Raw genomic sequence first — 26948 nt, forward strand, 5'->3', positions numbered from 1 at the left:
TAATTTCCTGCTCTTCCATGCCTCAAGACTATCCAGACACCAAATCATGCTTTCCATATCTCCAATTTATCTGGCACTGGATTTCTGTAACTGAATATTATAGTATTGTGAAGATAAGTCACCCCATACAGATTATTTTCCCCTGTGATTTCCAGCTGAGGGTGGTGGTGAAATTAAGTGTGTTTTTTAGAGACAATGGTTTGGACAAGTTTATAAGTGATGGGAAGCCATTTGTGAAGTTTCTATGAGTTAAGTATAATACCAGACTGTTAACAGAAGGCTTTGAAGTTTATTTATTTGGAGTGGGGGAGTTAACAGCTTTCTTACAGTTAACAGGTATTGGGTCAGCTTAACAGATAACAGAAAATCAGAGTTGGAAGGGACCTTATAGGTCATCTAGTCCCACCCCCCCACCCAAGAGGGAGACCCTACACCATTTCTGACAAATGGCAGTCCAATCTCTTCTTGACTTGATTGACAGGCAACAGGTTTGTATATTTGGGTTATTTGTGAAGAGAATGTGATGTAAAATAGTAATTTAGAAAACATAGATGAAAAATGTATAACTATTTGTAGACTCATAGTGCAAGTGGGGGAGGGATCTATTAGATTTGTTTGAGAAACAGGTATCAGCATTCAACCAGGATGGAGACTGCATGTTTGCTGTTAATGTTATATTTGTTATATACAATTTTCTTTTCTTTCTTGTGTATGTCTTATTTGTAATTTTTATGGTTTTTTTTTTAATTTTATATTTTATCCTTGGGGGGAAAGGTTCATTAAAAAAGCACTGAGGGAGAACTTTTTAAAGAGGCATTCTACTGCCATTTCCTTAAAACAAGTGGCATTACCCCCTTTTAAAAAAGAAACATGAACTCTCTCCTAAATCCTGGTGGGACATGCTTCTGGTCTTCAGGTGGAAAAGTTCAGAAACAGGATGCAGGATTGCCCAAGCTATGCCTTGTATGGTTCTTCCTCACAGGGAGACTGAAGGAAGAAGTCTGAATCAGGACTGAGAAAATTTGCTATACTTGTTTCAGTCACAATTGGAGGTTTCCAAAGGACGTTAAGTGTGTCTGTCGCTAATCACTTTCCAGAAATTGACTATTGACTACTTTAAAAAAGATTAGACACCTTCATATTACAAAGCTGGAACACTGGGAAAGTGTTTTCAATCATTAATATAAGAAAATGAAACTTTCTTTAAAATCCTGAAGAACTTAACTTAAAAAGAAAAGCAAAAACAAAAACAAGATTTTGGCTATAGAAAGTTTTAAACAGATTAAGGGCTTTGAAAACATTTGAATATTTGATTTTTAATATTGAAACTTTGTAATTAAATTTGAAGTAAATATATTTTTCTGGGAAAGAAATTAATTTTAATATTGACAATCTAATGAGAGACATAATGAAATAAGCAACTTACAATAGTGTTCAGAGATATTTTTTTTTAGGAATTGCTTTGGAACCTCAAATCATTGCTGTCAGCTGTGTTGTCTGATCTTAGGAATAGTCTATTCCCAGTTGAACGTGTTATAGAAAAGGATTTATAACAAAATTTATCTGAGAATGGGAAGAATTTGTCATACGATATACAAAAACAAAAACAAAACCCATCCAAATCAAATGAGGCTTTAAAAATTAAGAAGAAAACAAGAATGCCAATCCAAGAGATTAATTGAAATAATTCCTTTTTGCTGTACTTACAAAGCAGACTTTTAAAGTTCAGAAGAAATTTGAGACAAGGTTTAACAATCATTTGAATGGATTAAAGAGCAGGTCCCAACAGAAAAAAAATCCTTGGCCTAGAGGACCTGAAACCTATCTCTCATGATGGACCAAAATTATAGCATCTCCTTCAGAGTATGTGCTAAAAATGAACTCCCCCCCCGGGGGCGGGGGGCTCTCTGAAGTGAGTTTCCCTTCTATTCATTGCAGCTACTCCTTCTTTCTTTGAGTTCAAGATTGTCATGATATTCTCCTTGTTTCAAACAGCATGGATGCTTTCTCTTTGTCCTTCTGTGAATTGTTTAGTTTAATATTAACAAAACCAGATGTTCATGAAAAAGTAAAATGCAACCTTAATTTATCCCGTGAGCTTTATCCATCATATTTATAAATTCTCAGCATCCTCTCCAATAGATCAACAAGCAAAAGCAAAGCTTTTGTGCTGGCTGGTTGTGGTGTAAATTAATGTATAAAATGGCTTCCTCATGATCGTGATCATTGCCAAATTAATGTAGTACGAAACCTGCAGATCGTTTGGTTAATAATCCATAAAGTGCAATAAAGCAAACATCTTCGTACATCAAAGTGGGATTGAAATGTTCTACATTTTAGCACAAGTATGAAAGAAGAGACAAGCAAGCGCTATGGGGGTGCTTGTTTTTCGCCTCCAGTAGTGAACAGCTTCCGTTTATTACTAAGAGGGGAAATGAAGCATTGCATATGGGAAAGGGAAATGGAGCTGTGGAAAAAGAACAAGAAAAATCAGAGAAGGCAAAAATTAAGAGGAAAATGGTGATGGATGTTGATGATGACATCAACAAAATAGTTGCCTTCTATTTGAGGAGGACCATTTTGTGGGCATGTCCCTTCTCCAAGAAGAACCCTGTGTGTAATGCTATGTTCAGAACTATAGAGAGATCTCTTTGGACTTTCCTTTCTTATTAGTTAAGACAACATGAGTTCTTTTCTTTTCTTTTTTAAAGTCTGCAAGTCCATCCTTGTTTTGGAAGACAACTGTCAAGGTTCCAAGTAATGTATCCAGGGATGGGGTTCAAATAATTTAGGAAAGGGTTCTCTGTCAGGTTGCTGGGTGGGTGTGACCAAGGTGGGTATGGCCAAATCGGTCTCCAGCACCATGGTGGGAGGGGGCTTTTTTGCCCTCCCTGGGCTCCGGAGGCTTTCCTTGAGCCTGCAGGAGAGCAAAAATGGCCTCCCCAGCCTCTGGAGGCTCCCTGGAAGCCAGAAATGGGTCCATTTCCAGCCTTCCTGAACTTCTGGGAGGCCAGTTTTTTGCCCTCCCCAAACCTCTGTGTGTGCCCTGCACTTACCTACATCCAAAACGGGCCAAATGGGGACTCCTAAGAGGGGAGCAGAGGGGTGGACAGGGCCAACCAGGAGTGGGATTTGGGGTTTTTTCGAACTGCACAGAATCTTAGCTAGGGACTCTCCCCAACCCCTGTGAACCCCCAGCAGGCCACCCATGATTACGTCCCATTCAGTAAGAACTCAGAGGCAAGCAGGTTCCTCAAAGTACATTTTATTAGAACATGTCAAATTGTCATATTCCTAATGGAAAACCGGCTCTGAGTTGGCACCGGTTCCCCTCCCCCCAATTAAAAGTAAAGTAATAAAAGTAAAATTTCATCAACCCCCCCCCCCCCCGAGTCCCAGTCACATGGTCCAATCAACACACAGCCCGGTTGCTGGATGACTTCAGTTTCCCTCCTGCAGACACAAATGTCCTTGATTCCCAGGAGAAATAATTTTATTTAGACTACAACATCCCAGCTAATCTCTATACCGCCCCCCAGCTCCAGGCCCCATCGCTCCAGGAGATGTCAGCCCTGAAGCAGTGAGAAAAAGAGAAATGAAACCTCCCTAGAAACTACAAAAAACAAAATGGCCACAGTTCAGTCAACTTCAAAGTTGATGACAACATTTGAGAAGCGTAACAAAATTACAATAAAGTGCAGAAAGTTAGTTTGTTAACTAAGTAGCATTTGATGAATCTCAGATTCCTACCTTTTCCTTTAAGGCCACTGCTGTTTCTTCAGAACCACAAGCAGACATGTTCAAGCAAGACAAATTGGAGCAAAAGAGATAGTTTTCTCAATTCTGGCCATATTGCCACAAGGCATGTTTCACCACAAGCCCTAAACATTAATGGCTTCTTCTCCCAAAGTAATAGAGCGATTGCTTACTGTTAATTCTGCCAGAACACCCTTTTGAAAATTAGCACTACTGTTACATATTATCATGCCAGGAGACATGTGGGCAGATATTACTACCAAGACAATTTCATTCTTGCCCTAAATAAATCTTCATAATGCACTCTAACTCAGCCGTCCGAAAATGCCCAATCAATTTGCCAGGAGTGGGGGACAACTATTATTTTTGTTTCAATTATTTATTAGGACAATCCCCTGCCTTTTCATCTGTGCAAATAGTTTCCCCACCTTGCTGAACCATTGTCCAGGCATGTCACATAAGGATCTGCTTTCTAGGTTAAAATAATAAGCTTCTGTTTTTCATGCACAAGTCAGCTAGTAGACATCTGAAGGGCAAGCAGACAAGCAAGCAAAAAAACTCGCATAGTATTTTCATCGCAAACCTCTACATGGAACACTTTGAAACACAAGCTCTAGAAAAATACGACCACAAACCCAAACTCTGGCTCAGATACGTAGATGACACCTTCATAATCTGGCCACATGGGAAAGAAAAACTGAACAACTTCCTCACACACCTCAACAGCCTACACCCCAAAATACAATTCACCATGGAAACAGAAGCCAACAACCAACTTCCCTTCCTAGATGTCTTGGTATACAAAAGATCCAATGGCTCCCTAGGACACACCATCTACCAGAAGAAAACACATACTAACCGCTATCTACATGCACTCTCACACCACCACCCAGCACAGATCAATTCCGTAGCCAAGACACTCATCTCCAGAACAAAATGCTTAGCCGATGAACAACACCAAAAAACCGAACTACACACTCTCACCAACGTACTTGCAGCCAATGGATTCCAAAGAAAGAAGATTACCCACCTAATCCAAAAAAGAAACCCCAACCAAAATCCAAGACAGAGAACAAGAAAACGGCAAAGCCCTCCTCCCATATATAAAAGGCACTACAGACAAAATTAGCAAGATCCTCCAAAAACACAACATCAAAACAGCATTCTGCACAAACAGAAAAATATCCACCATCCTAAGAAACCCCAAAGACAAAATCGAATTAGAAAACCAAGGAGTATATGAAATCCCCTGCACTGCCTGCCCTACCACATACATTGGACAAACTAACAGAAGAATAAGTGCACGCATTGAAGAACATAAGAACTCAATCAAAAAAGAAGAAACGACCTCTTCCCTGGTCGAACACCTCAAAGCCACAGGACATGAAATTGATTTTAAAAATACCAGAACTATCGCCAAAACCAAACACTTCAACAGCAGAATAATCAAAGCCATAGAGATAGAAAAACGCCCACACAGCATGAACAAACGAGATGACACCTCCCGCCTTCCAGCCATTTGGAAACCCGCCCTCATGAACAGACGAGTACCTAACATGAAGAAGGACACCAGACCCACACCCATGAGAGCCACACAAGATGCCACCACCACACTTCCATGTAGAAAACAGACTCCCACCCACTCAGAAGATGAGACACGACCATGGACCAGAAGCTGCACGGCAGCTGCATCACTACCCACTTCAAACCCCTCCGAGCCATACATGAAGCAAACCGACACCCACTATGAAGATGCAGAAGGACCACGAACTCGAAGCCAAACAGCAAGATCACAACTCACCAGCTCAAATCCCCCAGCAACTAAGACTAACCTGAGCACAACCAAGCCCCCACCTGAACAGAACACGCCTCCAACCAATCAGAACACGGCTAACCCCCAACCAATCAGAACACAGCCAAACCCCTACCAATGAGAACACACCCCCACCCAATCAGAACACAGCCAAGCCCCCACTGAATCAAGTCCCACCCCCACTGGCAGTTAAAAGGAGGAAGCAGCTGCAATCTCACATTACTCTGAGAAGCACAGAGCCGGAGACAGAAGCCTGAAGATGATGAATGAGACTTCATCGAAACGTTGCCTAGATACTTCGAATCTTACGCGGGAGAAAACCCGAACAACCAAAGACCCACATACAAATACCCGCGAGAACCACAGAAAACAAATATATATATATTTTATATATTTATATTTATATATATATATTTTCTTAAGTTTTCGCGGGTACTTACATGTATGGTATTCAGCTTTGTTCGGGTATTTTCCCATGTCATTGTAGTTGTGCTTTTAAAGTTGTAGCAACGTTTCGGCAGAATCCCATCTGCCATCATCAGGCTTCTGTACTGTGTTCGTCTGTGAGTCAGACTTTTACAGTTGTTTCAGTTTTAAATTTGGGGCTAGCCTACTGCTGTGCCAGAATGGTTTTTTCTTCATCCTGATTGGTTGGGAGTCTTGGTCTGTGTTTATTGATCTTGGAGTTTGCTGTGTTCTGCTTGATTGGTGTTTCTAATATCTTCTGTCTGTTTTGTGGCTTTTTTTGTCTTGATTGGCAGGCAACATTGTGTTCCTGTATTGGAGGCTTTTAGTGCAGCTTGACACCGAGTAAATGGATGGCTATCATTTGTTAGGAAGCTAGGTTTCATCTGGGTGCCTGGTTGGGGTGTGTTTGAGCTGGAGGTATCGGGGGGATCTGTTTGTGCCCAGGTGTTTGCCTGGTTTGTGGTGTGGAGATTTTTTTGTTGTGAGTGCAGGCTTCCAAATAATTGACAGTCTGGTGGAATCATGTCTTCTATTCATGCTTTCAGGTCTTTTTTCAATCTCTATGGCTTCTCTGATAATTCTGTGGCTGGGGTTTTCTATAGTGGCTAGGGTTTTGGTGCAAACAAAAAAATCTCCGCACCACAAGCCAGGCAAATGGACTCCATCCTGCTCTGGGTTCCCTAGGCCCTCTGGCAGAACCAGGTCTTCAATACCTGCCAGAAGAGTGTCAGAGAAGGGGACATTCTAATCTCTGGGGGAATGATATTCCAGAGAGAGGGAGCCACCATGGAGAAGGCCCTTCTTCTGGGTCCACCAGGTGTATCTCCCTAGGGGATGGAACCCAAAACATTCCTTGCCTCCCCATTCTGGATATATGGAAAGGCTTGTAAATTTGTACTACAATGCACCATGCAATACAAAAGAAGCAATCACTAAATTATGTAGGCATGCTGGGTCATCATACAAGCAAGAGGATAATTACAGCTGGAGAAGGCTAACCTGTCCTTCATCCAGACAAATACTAGTTTTTCCTTTCCCATTGTGAAACTTACATCTGTTTAGCCATGAGTAGAAAGCACTCCAAATTCCATCAGAGATGAATCATCTGATTTCAATCATTCTTTCTTGAAATTCTTAAACAGCTCATGTCAGTCTCATAGCTGTTCATTGAAAGAGCAGATACTGAATGTATGTCAAGCGATTCTGATAAGCTAGCAAGTTATTCATGAAATGTTAAATCTTAAGTTTCAGGGAGACCTTCCTCCACCACTCCAAACTTACTGCAGCTGCATTATTCACAAAAGGCTTTTTTCAGGAATATTTTTTCTTAAATAAACTGTGATAGAAACAAATCAGGAACATTTGGTTGCTCATTCCAACCCACCCAGTGAAAATGTTGGAACAATTAGTACTTAAAAGAATTCTCTGGTGTGCAAGTCTTGTAGAGTTGAGCAAGCTGTAGAAGTGTGGAATATGTTTCACATATCAATGACTCTTTGCCATGACTGTTAAGTGAATCACTCCCATGATTATGGGAATCACATGGTCATAAAGTGAATTTGGCTTCTCCCATTGACTTTGCTTATTGGAAGCCAATTGGGAAGGTTGCAACTGGTCATTACATACTCTGGGATACAGCAACCATTGAAAATGCATGCTGTTTGCCAAGTGCCCAAATTTTAATATCATCATCATCTTCTTCATATCATCATTGTTGGAAGGGACCTTGGAGGTTTTCTGATTTAACCCTCTTCTCAAGCAAGAGCCCCTATACCATGTCAGATAAATGGATGTCCAGTCTTTTCTTAAAAGCCTCCAGTGATGGAGCACCCACAACTTCTGAAGGCAAACTGTTCCATTGTGTCATGCTCCTGTCAGAGTCTGAATCTGAGGAGGAAGACAAACAGCTGATAGGGAGTGGGAGTGTGGCTTTGCTGGCTATGGAGGAAACTGGGGAAGGGCAAAGTCCGTCTGGGCAGAGCAGGGGGGAGATAGAACAAGGGAGAGAGTATTCAGAGGAAGACCCAGGCCCACCTCCTCTTCATCCTAGGGCACACAGGGAGGAACGGAGAAGAGAGCAATGTAGGTTGCGTGTCTTATGGGGGAGGAAAGGGCCCTGATTTCCTTCATTAGCCACACCTGGAAATGAGAGTTTAAAAGAGATGCAAGCTGGGAAGAAAAGTGAATCTATCTTGTGTTGACTTTGGTTATCTACATTCCTGGCATCTTCCCAACTAGGTTGAATTACTGCCATTAGTTCACATCTGGAATTCCTTCTCTTGCCCTGCTGGACTAATTACCTCATCTTGCCTTGATTGAACTTATAATTACAGTTATTGTGGACCACATTTTGGACTTGATTCCCTGCAGCCAAAGGCTGTTCCTAGGTAAGTTTTTCTCCAGCCCAGAAGGTAACCAGCACATTGGGGACAAAGATGGAGCTAATGAAGGGACTCCTACTGATTACCTGACTGTGTTGCTTTTGTGCCACACCCCAGGTCATCATGCACTGGTTGATTGTTCCCCCCATCAGGAAATTTCTCTTTAATTCTAGGTCATTTCTCTCCTTGGTTAGTTTCTATCCATTGTTTTTTGTCTTGCCTTCTGGTTCTTTGTGGCAGCCTCTCAAATATTGGAACACTGCTATCATGTCATCCCCTCAGAGGTGGCATTCAGCAGGTTCTGACCAGTTCTGGAAAACTGGTAGCAGAAATTTTGAGTAGTTCAGAGAACCGGCAAATACCACCTCTAAATGGCCCCACCCCCATCTATTCTCTGCCTCCCGAGTCCCAGCTGATCGGCTGGGTTTTCTTTTGTTGCCCTGCACAGGAGAATGGAGCTGGTGGGGTGGGGAGGGAATGGGATTTTGCAGTAACCTTCCCCCAGGAGTGGGGAGGAACTGGAGATTTTGCAGTATCCTTCCCCAAGCCACATCCACCAAACCATGCCACATCCACCAAGCCATGCCTACAGAACCAGTAGTAAAAAATCTTTATATGTTTTAGCTTCCATCCCCAAATCATCTTATTTACTCTTCTATGCATTCTTTCTAGGGTCTCAACATCTTTTTTATATCATGGTGATCAAAACTGGATGCAGTACTCCAAGTGTGGTCTTATTAAAGCCTTATGAAATGGTACTTACATTTCATCTGGTCTTAATTGTATCCCTCTGTTAATGAAACCTAGGATTGTGTTGGGTTTTTGTTGTGGTGGTGGTGGGGGTTTGCTGTCACACACTGCTGACTCAAATTTAAGTGATCGTCTACTAGGACTCCACCGTCCCTCTCGCAGTTATTGCTATTGAGCCAAGTTTAATCTAATCTGTATCTGTACATTTGTTCTTTCTTCCCTATGTGTAAAACTTTGCTTTCCTCCACACTGAATTTGAATTCCCACATGACTTTGAGAATACTAGAACTATCATTAGTGTGAGGAGTAGATGTCAGTAACTGTTTTCAGTGCCACTGTAACTTCAAATGTTTCCTAAATGCATGGTTGTAAGTCAAAAACTGCCTGTATTTTATATTCACTCATACTCTACAAGTATACAAGTGCTAGTTTCCTGTCCTGTCTTTCTTTGTGACCCATGCACAGCAGTTAGCAAACAAGAATGGTGATATTAGTTGAAAAATAATGAGAAGATACGGTCCTAAGAAAAGGAAACGGGGCCATATCACAGTAAAGATTAGAAATGAGGGAGAAATCAATAGTTGTAGGCCATTATTTAGAAATGTGTTTTTCAATTTTATATATATATATATATATATATATATATATATATATATATATATATATATATATATACACACGCACACACACACACACACACACATATATATATATATACACACACATACGCACGCGCACACACATATATATATGTTTTCTTAAGTTTTCGCGGGTACTTACATGTATGGTATTCAGCTTTGTTTGGGTATTTTCCCACGTCATTATAGTTGTGCTTTTAAAGTTGTAGCAATGTTTTGGCAGAATCTCATCTGCCATCATTAGGCTTCTGTATTGTGTTCATCTGGGACTCACAGAGGAAATACCCGAACAAAGCTGAATACCAGAGAGAGAGAGAGGCAGAGAGACAGAGAGAGACAGAGACAGAGAGAGAGAGAAGGAAGGAAGGAAGGAAGGAAGGAAGGAAGGAAGAAAGAAAGAAAGAAAGAAAGAAAGAAAGAAAGAAAGAAAGAAAGAAAGAAAGAAAGAAAGAAAGAAAGAAAGAAAGAAAGAAAGAAAGAAAGAATCTTTACCTACTTCCCACCAGCTATGGATTACTTCCAATGGTTTATAGGATAAAGATAGATTGTGAGTGGTCCTTGGTGCTCTCTGAGCTTGGATGTTTTCTTGCAGACATTTCATTACCCAAACTAGGTAACATCATGAGTGTTAGTAGAGATTGGGGTTTGCTCTCAGTTTTTATTCTAGTAGCTTGCCCTGTCAGTGTTGGTGGGAGTGGTCTTGGAGGTTCTTTGGTTGGGCTGTTTACTGTTTGATTGGTTGGCAATTCTTTAATTAGGGTATTGTTTACTTCTTGACTGTTGAACCTATGTTAATCTTGGTGTTAATTTATGTTCATCTGATTGATTGATTGATCAATTGATTGATTGCTGGTGGGGAGGTGTTTTGTCTTTTAGCTTTTTTGGGGTGGTGGTGGTGTGGTTTTGTATTTTTCCCTCTCAGCGTGCAAACAGACAGGGTTGTATTTGTGGAAGAGGTACCTCAGATTTCCTTTAAGTCTTTAAAGGTCAAGACCAGTGCTTAGAATTGAATTCCTAAACAAATGTTGAGATCCTCAACAAACTGATACATTTGATTTTCAAACCTTGAGGACTCATAAGAATAGCAGAGAAATAGCAGGGCCAAACTGATATTTGTGTTTAAAAAAGACTCCAGTCTCAACTTTCCTTGAAGCATTTGGACTGAAGCATCTGACTGAATGAAGAATCTGATGGAATGAATAAGACTGGGGAAAATTTTAAAATGTGCAAAGACGCTGGCTCATGAAAAGGAGTGTGGATTATGGGAGGAAAAAGCTAGAAACAAAGGTGATATATTGATGGCAGTCTACACAAGTGCTATAAAAACAGTGGAAGGGAAGCCTCACACAGCATCTATGGGTGGATTGTTTACTAGAGATGGGAAGGATGTCAAACCACCCAGAAACCTGACATCTGGATTAAAAAAACTAAAGTCTTCTTAAAATCAGATGGTACTGCAAGGATATAACTACACCTTTACCTTTTCAACACAGCAAAAGTATTTCACTTTATCCTTTCTTCAGGAATGTTTTAGACTCCACAGTCTAGTTTATTGCCATGATATTTCCTGATGATTTCCTGTCCTGGTACTACGCTTGATCTTGTGTAAGCTATGATAGATAGCTTAAGGTTGACTTGATACTGCCAGTTGCTGTGATTTTGAACGATTATCCTAAACTAAGTACATTTCCACAGCCCTTAGTATTTTGGTTCTTCTCAAAATTGTTCCCAAGTCTGTGACAGCAACAAGAATGGTCTCTGGAGACGTCTACCATCAATGTTGTTTATTTTGATGACAGATGTTCTAGTGACAGAATACATTTATTTAAAACAGGGTAAACTAGAAATATGCCAGAGGGAGGTGGGAATGGGTGAATGTATACATCCAATTGCTAGAGTTCTTTGGGGAAAAATAGGATTGGCAGCCAGTTATATTCCTGTTTACACAATACTGTTCCCATCATAACATCTGTTCCTTTTTCAGTACTGCATAGGTAAGATGCATGCATCAAATTATTCAATGTTATTTTAATGGTGTCTTCAGAGGTGGGGTTAGGAAAGAGATGGAAACAGATGCAACTTAGAAGAATGGATACATTTGATGTCCTTGCCTCCTTCATCTCACCCACCCTTGGGGTTGAGATAGCTGGGACATAGTTTATGCTTGTCTCTTAATACAACATATACTATAAGTGGCAGCTCATATCACAAACTATTACTTCTGGGGATGAATCTGCTTCAGTTGGGAATTTTGGAAGCAGTTGGTTTGGAAACAGAAGTGGTCCATCAAAAAGGACAAGATGGGGCTCCCAAGGGCATGTTCAAAGCCTTGGGTGAGGTTTCAGTTGTACAACTGCAACCTCACACCAGCAAGTCACTGGGGCAGACCAATCTAACAGGTCCAGCCTCCTTGCAGGGGGAGGGGAACAGCTCTCAAGAAATTCATTGCCACCAGACCAGTGGTACGATTTAAATTACTCGTTCTGTGGGCATGGCTTGGGGGGCATGGAAGGGGAAGGATACTGTAAAATCTCCTTTCCCACCCCACTCCTGGGGAAAAGTTACTGAAAAATCCCATTCCCTCTCCATCCCACTAACCTGCTTTCCAGCTATATTCTCCTGTGCAGAGCAACAAAAGAAGCCCCAGCTGATCAGCTGGGACTCAGGAGGCAGAGAATAGATGGGGGTAGGGCCAGTCAAAGGTGGTATTTGTCAGTTCTCCAAACTACTCAAAATTTTTGCTACCGGTTCTCCAGAACTGGTCAGAACCTACTGAAAACCACCTCTGCACCAGACTGATATCTGACCATAACAGAGGGACCAAAGACAAGTTCACCAATTCAAGGTCATAGACACTATTCCAATAAGAGCACCAAATTGGGTGTGTGACCACTATTCCTAGTCGGGCCCTGGATAACCTGGGACAGGCCCATGAAAATCCCAGGCTACCTCCAACTCCACCCCCAGGGATAGCGGGTTGAAGTCCCCCAGAACTATATGCTGGGGAACTCCACCACCAGCCCTGCAGTCAGGTCCAGGAGTCCAGGTAGGGAAGCTACCACGTATCAGGGAGCAGCAGCAATCCCACCTTATTCATGCCTTCAGTGACTTATTCTTACGAACAATGAGCTGATTACATATTAATAGATTTCCGGGGTACTACAGTAATATAAAGAATCATAATCCCCTTGGAATAAACTATGTGTGCCTTTTGGAAACTTCTTGTTCCATGGGAGATTATTTGAGCAAAAGGTCATATTTTTAAATAGCTAAAGGCACTTTATCTTCATGTGTCGTAGTTGAGTTGAATGCAATTCAATCTTTGGCCTTTTTTTTGTCTCTCATCACTTATTTTTTCCCGATGGATTTATTTTTCATTCAGAATAAGATTACCACATATATAGCCATGTTCATTTTTAACTGGCATCGTACCTAGTAAGGACATACCTGGTAAGCTTCAGAGAGGTAAAGCAACAAGCTCAGCAGAAGTATGTTCTGTGCATACTTCAGAAAATCAGAGAAGGGCTTCAGAGTAGCCAGATGTAATTGAATGTAGCCTGGGTTTCTAGTAGGGGAGAGTGCATTTCAGAAAAGCAAATAATGACTCAGTTCAGGTAATTTGTGTGAGAGAAAGAAGGTGAAGATGGCTTCTCCCTAGTTCCCAAAATATTTATGGAGTATTAGCATGCTTTAGTTTGGCAAGATTCTGCCCATGGATGAGGAGCAATAAAGACATATAAATAAATAAAGACATATGCTTGGAAGAATCACAATATGTCTTTCTAGGTTTTTGGAGCCTGACACCATTCTCAGCCTTCAAAGAAAAATGAACATCGTGCCACTCTGCACAATAGGCACACAGGGGTGGATTGGATGAAGTGGCCCTCAAAATAGTTTAGCCACTATGTTACCAATTCTATGATATTATAGATCAATAGCCTAAGAAAAGAATCACAATCTGAAGCTTCCAAAATTTACTAATGTACTGTAATTCAGTGTGACAGAGGGGAATAATTAAGTACATTGAAAATAATTTTATTTAATTTATTTTAATTGCATCCATTAAAGTGCATTAAAATTGAGTTTCTGTTTTGACCAAGTTCATTTCTTTGTCTTGGTTTCACCACTTTTGGGTAGATAACAATGGCACATCAATGAAAGGTCAAGTAGGATCCACAATCTAAAAAAGATTACCTCTCTAATTAAGAGCTTTGAAAATAAGTATTTTTCTAAGGCACCACACTTAGAGAAATAAATATATCACATTAAATAAAACTTATATTACAAATTATGCTGTGTACAAAATTATCTTTAAAGCGGGTATCAAACAAACAAAAACCTTCATGTATATTTCATGAAATAACATCAAAATTGTATAGAGAAAAAAATATATATCTGTAAAACAGTTGGAAGAGATTACTTCAAGTTTTCTTTCTTGCCCTTTTCTTGAAAAGGCCTAAATCATATTTTTAACAACAGTCCATTGCTGCAAATCTGATGCTGATTTATCCTACTGGTGTTGTCAACTAATGTCTTTTGTCATCACCCGTGTACAAAAATTCACAATTCTTTAAATCTTGATAAGTTTCTGATAGCGAGCACATAGTCTGTTAGAAAATAGACGTCCTTAACCCACAACACATGCTTTAAAACCTTGTTAACAGTCCTGTGGATTTCAGCAGTTGTGAATAATAGGACAAGTCCGGCCATGTGAATTAATGAACTCCTGAATTACATTTCTAACAGCAGTTATTTGCAACCAACATTTATTAAAGATTCTCTGAGGTGTTAATATATTCGTATCAAAATGACCCTGCCAGAGAAAATTATTTAATATCCTATAAATTCACTTACTGTGGTATGATGGAATAAAAATAGAAAGACTCATAAGATGCAGCACGAAAACTAAATTAAGCATCTCCAACAAAGAGCTGTCTTATCCCTGCTACATTGAGGGTAGGAGAACCTACCGTATCTTAGCAAAGTTAGCCATGAAAGACAGCTGGGTGGCCTTGAGCCAGTCAATCTCTCTCAGACCATCCCACTTCACAGGATTGTTGTGGGGAAAATAGGAGGAGAAAGATATATTGGGTATGCTTGCCACTTTGAGTTATTTGCAGAAATAATAAAGGTGAGATGTCAGCTTTGGAAGCCATATTAACACCAGAAATTTCCACATTTCCACAATTTGCCACATTCCTGTGCTTGGGAAATTAAGAGGGGGGATTTTTAGAGTGTTAGTAGTTAGACCTAATAGCATTCTTCTATTTGGTCAAGGTCATGTTATACCTGCATCTGGAGGAGGAGTGGTTGAAGGGATGTCTCTTGTTGGGGCAGATGGTGATTGGACCATGTGATGCACTGGGGTTGGATTTTGGATTTTGATTTACTGAGGGAAAACCCGAAACTCTCAGATTCAGGTTTTCCCAGATGTGCCAGTATGCCTTTTCCAATAAAATGAAACTTTGAGAAAAATGTCTGTCTCGGAGTTGCTGATTGGGATCTGGTTTTGCTGGAACACTGATACGAGATACAAGTATTATACAAATAATCCAATAAAAGAAGGACACAGACAAACCACAAGCAGTAAATCTTACTTTAAGATCAGAGGTTTATTTCATGAGCAATTTGGAACATGAAAAGCCATCATAACATTACTTATATCAATAGCCCATTGCAATAAGGTCCAGAGACAATAGCTAACTCCAGAAAGGATTGCTACTATCAGTGGCCCTGATTTACCCCTTTCTTTTATACCCTTCTTTTTCTGAAGCCCACCCACTGGTGTGTAATCTTACTGGATGTACTCCTCTATTCCCTCATACTGTCCTCCACTTGTAGGTATATGCCAATTCGCTTACCATCTGCTACTTTCAGTTCCCTTTTTATTCAGTGTCCCAGACATTGGTGATCCAAAATAACTTTACAATTTATTAACTTGCAATTATGTTTTTGCAGAAGCTACAGATTGCAAATATTTTGCTATGCTTGCAAAATCAGCTCAGCCTACATTTTAATATATTGTTAATTTGAGGCCTTCAATTAGGCAGAGGCCTACACATGCTTTAAAGCCCAGTTGTCCTTTTCTCACAATTGTTCCTCTTTGTCCTTTAGAACAACAGAAACTGTTGGTGAAAATGAACACACTTCCCCCAGCATAATTGCAAACCCAACGTTCAGTTAATTTATGTGTGGAATGTGCAGCTCAATAGGACAAGAAAATAAATAAATAAATAAATGAATAAATAAATAAATAAATAAATAAATAAATAAATAATCCATAATCTTCAAAAACCTAGGGCTTGATGGTCCTGCTCCTTTGGAATAGCTTAACCTCTACGCCAATCCCTCTTACAACATTCAATCAATAAGGTCATCATCAGCTTGTGGTTTCTTATGGAACTTTCCACAACCCTAAAGGCCTAAGAATAGAATAGAGTAGAGTAGAGTAGAGTAGAGTAGAGTAGAGTAGAGTAGAGTAGAGTAGAGTAGAGTAGAATAGGAATAGGAATAGGAATAGGAATAGGAATAGGAATAGGAATAGGAATAGGAATAGGAATAGGAATGGAACGGAACGGAACGGAACGGAACAGAACAGAACAGAACAGAATAGAATAGAATTCTTTATTGGCCAAGTGTGATTGGACACACAAGGAATTTGTCTTGGTGTAAATGCTCTCAGTATACATAAAAGAAAAGATACATTCATCAAGAGTCAAGAATCATAAGGTGCAACACTTAATAATAGTCATAGAGTACAATAAGCAATCAAATCATACTAGGAAACAGTCAAAGGACTGAACTTTAATTCTGCCATCTCAAGATAAGAACCTTTTAACCAATCATCAGAGTTATCAGAATCCTGATCAACACTCTTCCTAGGTATCTTTATACAAAAATAAAAAGAATAATTTCTAGTTTAGTCTCTATGTGTATCAAACTACTGACATTGATTTATAAAGTAATCTGATAGGACACCAGACATCCATAAAATAACAGATTTGAGATCGTTTCTGTCTGATTAAACAACCTATTTTCCATATAAAATAGCATCAGCTGGCTTCCTCAGTTCTGTGCCAATCAATATTTTCACATTTCTAATCATGCATATAAGAGGGCTGAATGCCAAATTAAAAGGAAAAAAGAAGCCATATCCTTCATGTGTATCGCAGTGTAAAGTTTATTAAGTAAACTTTATTAAGTAAAGACACAGTTAATAACCACATGTGATTTTAAAAACTGAATAAAACATGTTGATCCAGAGCATAAACTCTGGGGGGAAGCTAATAAAAATCCATTTTGAAAACTTTTAAGGAGTTATATCAACTTTTCCCCCCAGAAGAAAATAATGACTTCTGGATTTTATCAACTTTGTGTTAATGCAAGTATATCAATTATACATAGTAGCTGGATGAACAAACCAAACTATGGGCCAAGAAACCTTTGTAATTTGGAGAAGAGTGGGTGACTGTTAATAGGATTTGTGTACATCAGCCTTCCCAAACCTGGCAACCTTTACAAGTATTCTTACTGTCATGCTGGCTATGTGGTCTGGGTTCTGTAGTCCAAAATATCTGAAACGTGCCAGGCTAAAGAAAGCAGTTATAGAAAAAAGTCCAGTGGAAATGCTGTAACCGATTTAGAAATGCCACATTTATATCTCGAAGCTGAATATCTATCATACATGGTATTTTGCATATCTTCAACAATGAACTTTGAGATGTAGTATCTATATGGAGATAGAAAGAACGTATCTATTTTAAATGATAGAATGATCCTTCCAGCTAAAAGATATGGAGTGGAAATATTTTATTGGCACTGCCTTTTGTTCTTATGGATCAAATTTGATAAATAGAATTGTTTTGTCTGGCTTGCACTTTGGTTCCTTGTACAAATTAACATGGAACAAAGCAGTTGCTGAATGAGTTTATTTCTTTAAAAAAATACATACACAGCCATTTCTTTCTTTATTGGCAAATCTATAATAATAAGTTACATTGGTGTTCTTCCTATATCAGACTGAAGAAAACATTCCATCACTGAAAGACAAAAACTGCCAAGAACACTTAAAATATATGAAAAATATTGAATGGGTTACCTCACATTTATTTTCTAGCAACATTGATAGAACAAAGAAACTGCTGCTCTGAATCAATGTTTATGCTTCTATTTGTAATAAGATTGGAAATAAGGAGAAAAATTCAGGTTAGGTAGAACAATATAAAAGAAGGAATATAGAGCAGGAGGAAGATCAAAATTTGTAAACCAGAAAATATGTTTGTATGTAAAGTTATTGTACTTAAAATGATTTCCCAACGTATCTGTTCAGTCCTCCTTTATTTCAAAGGGTGTTTGCCAAAACAACAACATATTGTGGTTCTTGATGATTTACTTATATTTAATTCAACCTTTCTTATATGTGTTCAGCACCAGTTGCTGTTGCTCTAGTTCAGATCAGTTCAGATCAGTTCAGATCAGATAGTCTCATCCCTGATTGAGAAAAATAAAAGAAACTAAAAGGGCAAAATCATTCAGTGTTCTTATATCCATTCTCAAAAATTAGTTCACCAAAGTCTGGTGAGAATTAATAATTTCAGCTATATTTATGTTTGCTTGTTTATTGTTGCATATGTCGTCCTAGGAGTTTGTGTTCCCCCCCAAAATTACCCAACTCCTGTTTTCCTGTGTTTTCTTCTAGGCTGGACAGCAACGCTGGTGGGAACAGGAAATTACTGTGAATGGGAAGATCCAGAAAGGAGAATTAATAACCTACAACTTGACAGAACTCATCAAGCCTGAGGCTTATGAAGTTCGCCTGACACCAGTCACTATTTTTGGAGATGGAGATGCAACCATTCGTGTAATCAAGTACAGTGGTAAGGAGAGAAATCAGAATTTTTATTTTGCAAGAGAGACAGAGAGAGGAGAAAGAGAGAGAGAGAGAGAGGGCTTGGGAACATAAATCCCAAAGTCTGACTTCCAGCCTTCCAAACCTTGATGGGAGAGGTTGGGACATCTTGGATTCTTACAGGGCTCTACTCTAGTCTGAAAAATTGTCCCTCCTATTAGTTTTTTTTTTTAATATTGTTAATGTGCAAAACAGAAGCAATCAATTTCTAGAACAATTTGTCTTTTATGAATTGGAACTCTTATAATCATGCATGCATATTCATGTCAGAGTAAACAATTAAATCATTCATAAGTCTATTATTATATTAAAGTATAAGTTGTTCAATTAAAAATGGGAATTAAATATGTAAACTTGTCCATGGAATTCACATTTCCTAGCAGTCTTTGAAGCACTATCTGACAGGAAAATGCTCAAATAAGGAAATATTATATATAATATACATTATACTATATGCTGTTTCATACATTATTGTTGTTTTTGTTCACTAAAATTCTCCCTTGCTTTTTTTAGGAGCTCATGAAATTCATTCAACCTTGACTTTCTCAGTTTTTATTGTTGTATCTACCCAGTCATTCTTTCTTCATTGGTTTTGCTATACTGTCCTTGTTAATTTTGTCTATATTGGAAACTGCTAGATATATCTTTGTACTGTCCCTTATTTTAGTATTCAATTCATATTTATTGATTACACATTCATTCTTAACCCAATTTATTCTTATTTTACCACACACACTTCTTAAGTATCTCATTCCCACTGCATCGGATTTACTTTTATCTTTGTGGAAAGAAACCCAACTCTCATTCCCATATAACAAAACATGCTCTTAAACGTTGTCTTTTTCATTTCTTTGAACATACCCTCTGCATGCTAACTTTCTAACAGCACTTTCACATTTTAAAATTTATCCTTCTACTTTGCTATTTTTATAAAACCTTCTACACAAATTCATCTACTCAGTGGTGGGATTCAATTTTTTTTACTACCGGTTCTGTGGGCGTGCTTGGTGGACGTGGCAGGGTAAGGATACTGTAAAATTTTCAGTCAAAAGTGGGATTTGCCAGTTCTCTGAACTACTCAAAATTTCCGCTACTGGTTCTCCAGAACTGGGCAGAACCTGCTGAATACCACCTCTGCATCTACTTCATCTGTCCGTCCAGATCAAAACTTGCAATTGGTTACCCCATTTTCCCTATTAAACACAGATTGTATCTTTGATACATTAATTTTTAGATCCACATTACATCATGCAATCTAACATTGAAAACCATTTTGATTCTCAGCATTCACTTCCCCAACTACTTATGTCTTTAATATCACCATAAGCATTATTATATAGCCAAGAGGATATTGCACATACTTCAGAAAGTAAGTTAGAAAGGAATTTAGGCTTGAAGAGGAAACTAAAAGGAACAAAAAAGGGTCTTTTAGCTCTATCAATATAAAAAAAGGGATGAGCATGCTGCTAGGAGAGTATGATGGGACAATAAGAGGTGATAGAGAACATACATGGCTTTGCAATTCCTATTTTGTTTCAGAGTTCTCCCCAAAGGAGATACTGTAGTTCTGTGTTCAAATGAAATTAAGTGGTAGGGGATTTTAGGTAAATAAAAAAGTGTTTAGGAAACACTTTGGTACCATAAAGAGGCTAAGTGTCCAGATTGAAACAAATTACATCTGATAGCCCTGAAGGGGCTGGTGGATGTCATTCTGAAGTTCTTTTCTATAATCTCCAAAAAACTATGTGAGAATGGATTTAGTATCAAATGACCAGAGAAGGTCAAATATTTCTGCCTTCCAATGGGAAAAAAGAAGTTACTGATAATTACAAACTGGTCATCTTCTTGATGTTGACCTGCTAAAGAATAAAAATCTTGTTTATGCCTTGTCTGTCTTGCTGCAAAAACTGCATTGATCTTCCCAAAGTTTGCTTATTGTCTCTCGTTTTTATCAATTTTTGCCAGACCTCTTCCCAAGCATACTTGGGAATAATTTATTTTTAAATTTATTTTTCATTACTATTTCTCTGCCACCACATTCCATATTTCTCTTCCAACACATTCTATTTCTCTGCCACCACATTCAAATCACTAATGTCATTGTACAATTTGTTTCCAATTTTGTTATTTTTCCTCTTTGTTTATGAAAACAATCATGGTATTCTTTCAGTTGTCAAGAACAGAAAGCAATCTGCATGCATATATTAAACAAGTGATTTTCTAAATTAGGTAACAGCAGATTCCAGCATTAAATTATCAAGTTAACCCTTGAAAATGAGGCATTTTTGCAGTGGTTAATAATCAAGAATATATCAACCCATCTTAAAACAATAGGGGGGGAAACAAAGGGCCAGCCCTATTCCATGTTTGTTTGGGTATGCACTTTCTCTCCAGGAACTTATCAGAATTTGAAGTAGGTCTGTATCTGTATGTGTGTATGTGAGCATCTAGGAAAGCCTAACTAGGATGGATGCATGATGCTTCTGCATTGCAACTGTCTGTTTCAACTCTTTCCTCATGTTGCATCTCTATGTTAATGTGGATCTCCATAGTGGAAAATGCAGAATAAGACAGCATTTATCCTACTCTGGGTGACATGACCAGTAGGAAAGATGGTTTAGAACAGGGGTGTCAAACTCATGTCATCACAGCTATGTCATGTGACATATCGGGACTTTTTCCCCCTTCACTAAACTGGTGTGGGTATGGCCAGCATGTGACACATCTGGCCTGTGGGCCAGAAGTTTGACAGCACTGGCTTAAAATAAAGCAATTAGTGGACCATCTGGGCCATTACTCAATTAGCCAACCATAGTGGCAACTCTAAAAAGACATAGATGTGTTTGTGTTTGGTATTGTGTTTCTGGAACTGTTTTTCTCACAATTCCAAGTTTTGCTCCATTTCTGAATTCTTGCTTTTCCTAACTTTTCTCTCTACACCAAATCTGGTCCTGTTGTTCCAATTTCTGGAGAAACAAAATCCGGAACAATTTTACATAGTTTCTTTTCCACATTATATTTCTTTGGAAAGAATCAAAAAGTGTATTACTTCAACATTTTTTTTTAAAAAAAACAGCAAATCAGACCCAAAGGGAAAAAAAAAACTTTCAATATAATGAGATTCTTTGAACTAGTATATTTCTTGATAATAAAAGATTAGAAAACTTGTTCTTGGTTGGTTTATTCCAAGAACAGAAGACTTGACTTAATATTCCTCTTGAGTATGAATATTAAAAATATGGGCGATTAGAAAGAATTTGCTTTTTAATTTAACTTCTCTCTTTTCAATACTGCTGATGTAAATGAGTAAGTAGAACAATCTTAAAGGCTTTACTACTTAAGAAACATCGGTTACAATTTTAATTTTCCAATCTTCTGCTTAGAGCTCATGCTTGATGTAAATAAATAAAAACTGAGAGGAATGTTGATCTCAAACACAAGTGTGCATATCCATTATATTTAAAAGGAATTCATTAGATGCTTAAGTCCTAGTATTTTCAATACAGATGGGAACTAAGTTACAAATTTTACTATTTTTTTTCACGTTGATTAGAAACCTGGATTTTTGCAAAGCTCAAACCATGATCCTGTTCAGGGCCTCTGGATCTGCTGGTGCACATAAGCTTAAGACTTTCCTTTCTATTTTTTTTTATTAGTTTATAATATAAAATACAAAAGAAATAGGGGAAAAGTAAGGGAGGGAAAAGGGAAGGGAAAAGGGTGCAGTGGTGTCAAACTGGTGGCCCATTGGCTGGATGCATCATGCACAGGCCACGCCCGCCCCAGCTCCACAAAGGCAAAACATGTCATGATACGTTATGTGACATGATTGAGTTTGACACTTGCAGTGTAAGGAAAAAGGAAAAGAAAGAAAGAAAAGGCGTTGTCTTCCCCAACTTCCTTTGGTGCAGTAAAATAAGATAATAGCATCAAACCTTTTGCATAATAATATAAACTAGCCATTTCCATAACAACAATAGCAATAGAAATAGCACTTAGATTTATATACCACTTTACAATGCTTTACATCCCTCTCTAAGCAGTTTACAGAGTCAGCCTATTGCTGCAAACAATCTGAGTCCTCATTTTAGCGACCTCGGAACGATGGAAGGCTGAGTCAACCTTGAGCCTGGTGAGACTTGAACTGCCAAATTTCAGGCAGCCAGCAGGCAGCAGATGTAGCCTGAAGTAATGCACTATAACCACTGCACCACCACGGTTCATACATGTCTAACTGGTAAAATCCCTTTCTGTTACACTCCAGGATTTCTTTTCCATTCTGCCTGATAAGACAGCCTTTCCAGACAGAAAAGGGAGAAAAATCTGACTGTAATTTAATAATCAGTTCTCATAAAACAGACAACACTGAATAGCCACCCCAAACACTCCATATGCAGGCTATACTACGTTTTACCATTTCTGAAGTGCTGTGATCTAAACTTACAGACCTATTATTTTTTCAACAATCTTATAGCTTCCCACTTGACACATTTTTCTTTGGCCACTGACATTGTAGAATCTGTTTCAATTCTACTTGTTTTTATAATTAAGCCTATAACTTTAATTTCCTATATGTATTAACCCATTCCATTCCATAAGATCAGAGCCACTTAGTTCAGGTCTTTTGTATCCTTCTTTTTAGTGTCCATTTATTGACTGCCCATCATGGCTTGAGTCCATTGAAGTTTTCACAAAGCATTTTACTATTAAGTAAAACTACATTGTGAGATTTATCATACCTGACAGAATAACACAGTAGGAAGGACCCTTGAAGGTCTTCTAATCCACCCTCCTGCTCAAGCAGGAAATCCTATACCATTCCAGACAAATGGATATCCAGACTCTTCTTAAAAGCCTTCAGTGATAGTACAACCACAATTTCTGAAGGCAAGCCATTCCACTGGTTAATTGTTCTCAATGTTAGGAAATTTCTCCTGAGTTCTAGATTGCTTCTCTCCTTGATTAGTTTCCACCCATCTTTTCTTGTTTTGCCTTCTGAGGCTTTGGAAAGTAGGTTAATCCCCTCTTCTTTGTGTACCATAAGCCCCATATAAAGATAGTATTTATCAGCTAAGGCACATTCTGGCTAGTATGACCAAAATAAAAATGAAGCAAATTTTTTATGTTTATCTTTGCAAACCAGGATATCTAATCTAGAGACTATATTGCAATCCAACATATTTTTGTCAACATCCCACCAACTGAGGAGGTTCATGCAGTGCGCTGGCATATTCCCAGGTTATGATTCACTAATTTCTTCCTTAAAATATATATAACTATCCATACAAGTGAACATTTTAAAGTCTTTACAAATGAGACATATGGAAGTCCAATTCATCTTCTACTAGCATCTCTGACTCCATCCTTAAATTCATACCTCTTTATATGCCTATATATATGACTTTACCGAATACACAGATTATGAACATTACATCTTTAAGAAAGTTATGGAAAGAGATTTTTGGTGTCTAGAGACTTAATATTTTATGGAGGAGCCATGAGTCAGAGCAGAGATGTATGTTCCCAAACAGTAAGTAGTGTGCTTGCATAATCCCCACGCTATTAACAGGATTGATCCATTCCACAGAGATATGCCTACAAATCATGACAAGAAATGAACATTTGTGGGGGGTTTTTTTTTAAAAAAAATAAAGATGTCTAAAACCATTCAAGTGACACTACAGCATTTTCAAATTTCATCTGACACAGAATATTAAACAGAGATTCAGGTTTACAAGCTGAGTTAGATTTCATACCCGAATCAAGATTTCCTTCTGCATCATTTTAAAAAGGAAAACTTTCTTGAATGCATCTTTTATAACATTACAGAAAATCAGAGTCTCGGAACTTTTGATATATCCAGGCCATGAAATATACAGTCTAAACATTGCTGGAACGATGGCAGAAATGGAGGAATACTGGGGTGAATATTATAATTCGAATTGCCACAATCAGTGACAGATCTATTTATGAAGAAGAGATCTGTGGCTAGTTAGTCAAGAGAATCCTCTCACTACATAGGCAGGCAATTTTGGTATACAGTTTTGAGAAGACAAAAGGGGTCAATTGTCTTTTTTAAACCTTTTTTCTTCTTCATAAAATTGTTAAAGCAATGCTTGTTAAAGCTGCAACTCCTGATTTTTTAAAATTTAGCAATAGCAACAGCATTTAGACTTATATACTCTTCACAGTGCTTTACAGCCCTCTCTTTACAGCCCTCTCTGAATGGTTTACAAAGACTGCATATTGCCCACAACAATCTGGGTCCTCATTTTATTGACCTCAGAAGGATGGAAGGCTGAGTCAACTTTGAGCTGGTCAGAATCAAATTCCTGGCAGTGAAAATGCAGAAGTACCCTGTGATACTGCATTCTAACCACTGTACCTTCATAGCTCCTGTTGTTTCTATCCCAGCTTTATTACTATTTATTTATTTTTAATAAATAAATCACAGCAATGAATATATGCAATATTCCTTCCTCCTTCTATTTTCCCTACAATAACAACATTGTGAGTTGAGTTGTGCTGGCTTTCAGAAGAGATTAATGATATTCTTGATTCGAAGCATTCACAAGTCGCAGAACAGAGTTGAGTGATATCAAAATGTTGGGCACTACTAAGCAAACCCCCATCCTTTAAAAATATGGGGCACATGCATTGCACATATATAAGAAAGGGGTTAATTTGATTACTCAGTGGAACCCACAATTTTGAGATTGTTGACTCCGCTGTAGGAGAAGAGGAGTCATTATATGTTCTGAAGCCAAGCCTCCCATTCAGTGGTGGGAAATAAATAATTTAACAACTGGTTTTCTGTTCTAATGATTTCTTCCAACAACCAGTTCACCAAATTGCTCAGAAACTTAACAACTGGTTCTCCCAAAGTGGTGTGAACTGGCTGAATCCTACCACTACTCCCATTTGATCAAAGAACTAAAAAAAATATAGAACTGTTGTTGCAACGTCTGAGGAAATAATTGGGAGGTAGAGGAATGAGTAAAGAGATCCGTGAACACTTTTTCTCGCTTGTTTTCTTTGCTAAAAAACAAAGACGCAATGACAGTTTTGAAAGCTACATAACATGATATTTAATAATATCTCTTTGGGCCCCTGAGAGCTGTCTTCAAGCATCTACACCAAGCAGTTTTCCAACATGCTCCAGTTTTTCTCTCTGATCTTCGAAAGGCATTCCTGGTGGCATAAGAAGGGAGGAATTTATGCCCAGGGGGACATAACTTTTGAGATGAGGCTTTTGATGCTGATACTCATGATATGCCATCCCATTTGTTTTACAGATGGGATATATAATATTTTCTAGGCTGAGGGCCCCATCTGGTGTGATTAGGGACCTTCTTCCAAAAAGTGACATATGGAAATGAATTTGTGTTCAGCTGAAATTCAAAAACCACACATGGGTGCGTGCATGCGTGCTCACATGCACACACAAAAAAGCCAAAAGTGTGGAAGGAATATAGTTTACATCTGAGTAATTATATAACTGGACTGTAAATTCTAAAATCATAAAATCGTTCAGGCAATACATCTTGAAGCTGCAACTCCTTGTTCTGATTTTTTTAAAATTTAGCAATAGCAATAACATTTAGACTTATATACCTCTTCACAGTGCTTTAGAGCCTTCTTTGAGCAATTTACAGAGTCTGCATGTTGCCCCCAAAAATGTGGGTTCTCATTTTACCAACCTCAGAAGGATGGAAGGCTGAGTCAACCTTGACCCAGTGAGAATCAAACTCCTGGTAGTCAGCAGAATTAGGCTACAACACTGCATTCTAACCACTGTGCCATCAAGGCTCTTACAATATATAGTATATATCTATAGAGACTCTCAATCATCCAGGTCATAGTTGCCTCAAAGGTGCTTTTTTTCAAAAGGCAACTGGATTACAGATATAGATAGAGAGGATCATCGGTTTGAAAGATGGATAAAAGAGTCCATCGATGTTAGAATTGAACAGCCCTTTCTCAACAGAGGGGGAGGAATTGACACCACCTATCTCCTGTCTATAATGCAGTCCTTTCACCAGTTTCAAAAAGATTCCACTACCATTTGAACTCTGATTCAGGTGACCCTGAGGGCACAGATAAATCCCCAAGTGGTCACAACAGTTCTCAGAGAGACACTCCTTCCATTTCCCCCACCAACACCACCATCCTCTCAGTACCTATCCTTCCATCCCCTCACCATCCAGTCACAACTGATGAAGCTTCTTGGAGGA

General features: G+C 38.6%; 1 protein-coding gene across 3 annotated transcripts in view; it reads left to right on the forward strand.

Annotated features, from left to right (window-relative positions):
- The window catches only part of MDGA2 (MAM domain containing glycosylphosphatidylinositol anchor 2), a 568076-nt gene that overhangs the window by 499204 nt on the left and 41924 nt on the right, over window positions 1–26948 (forward strand). For all 3 annotated transcript variants that reach the window (XM_087922505.1, XM_087922503.1, XM_087922504.1), the window contains exon 11: window positions 18505–18682. In XM_087922505.1, coding sequence (XP_087778631.1) covers window positions 18505–18682 — 178 coding nt within the window. The remainder of the gene's footprint in view (window positions 1–18504; window positions 18683–26948) is intronic.

Source organism: Pseudonaja textilis, chromosome 1, assembly GCF_049901715.1.
Source record: "Pseudonaja textilis isolate UNSWEBS1 chromosome 1, rPseTex1.2, whole genome shotgun sequence".
NCBI lineage: Eukaryota > Metazoa > Chordata > Lepidosauria > Squamata > Elapidae > Pseudonaja > Pseudonaja textilis.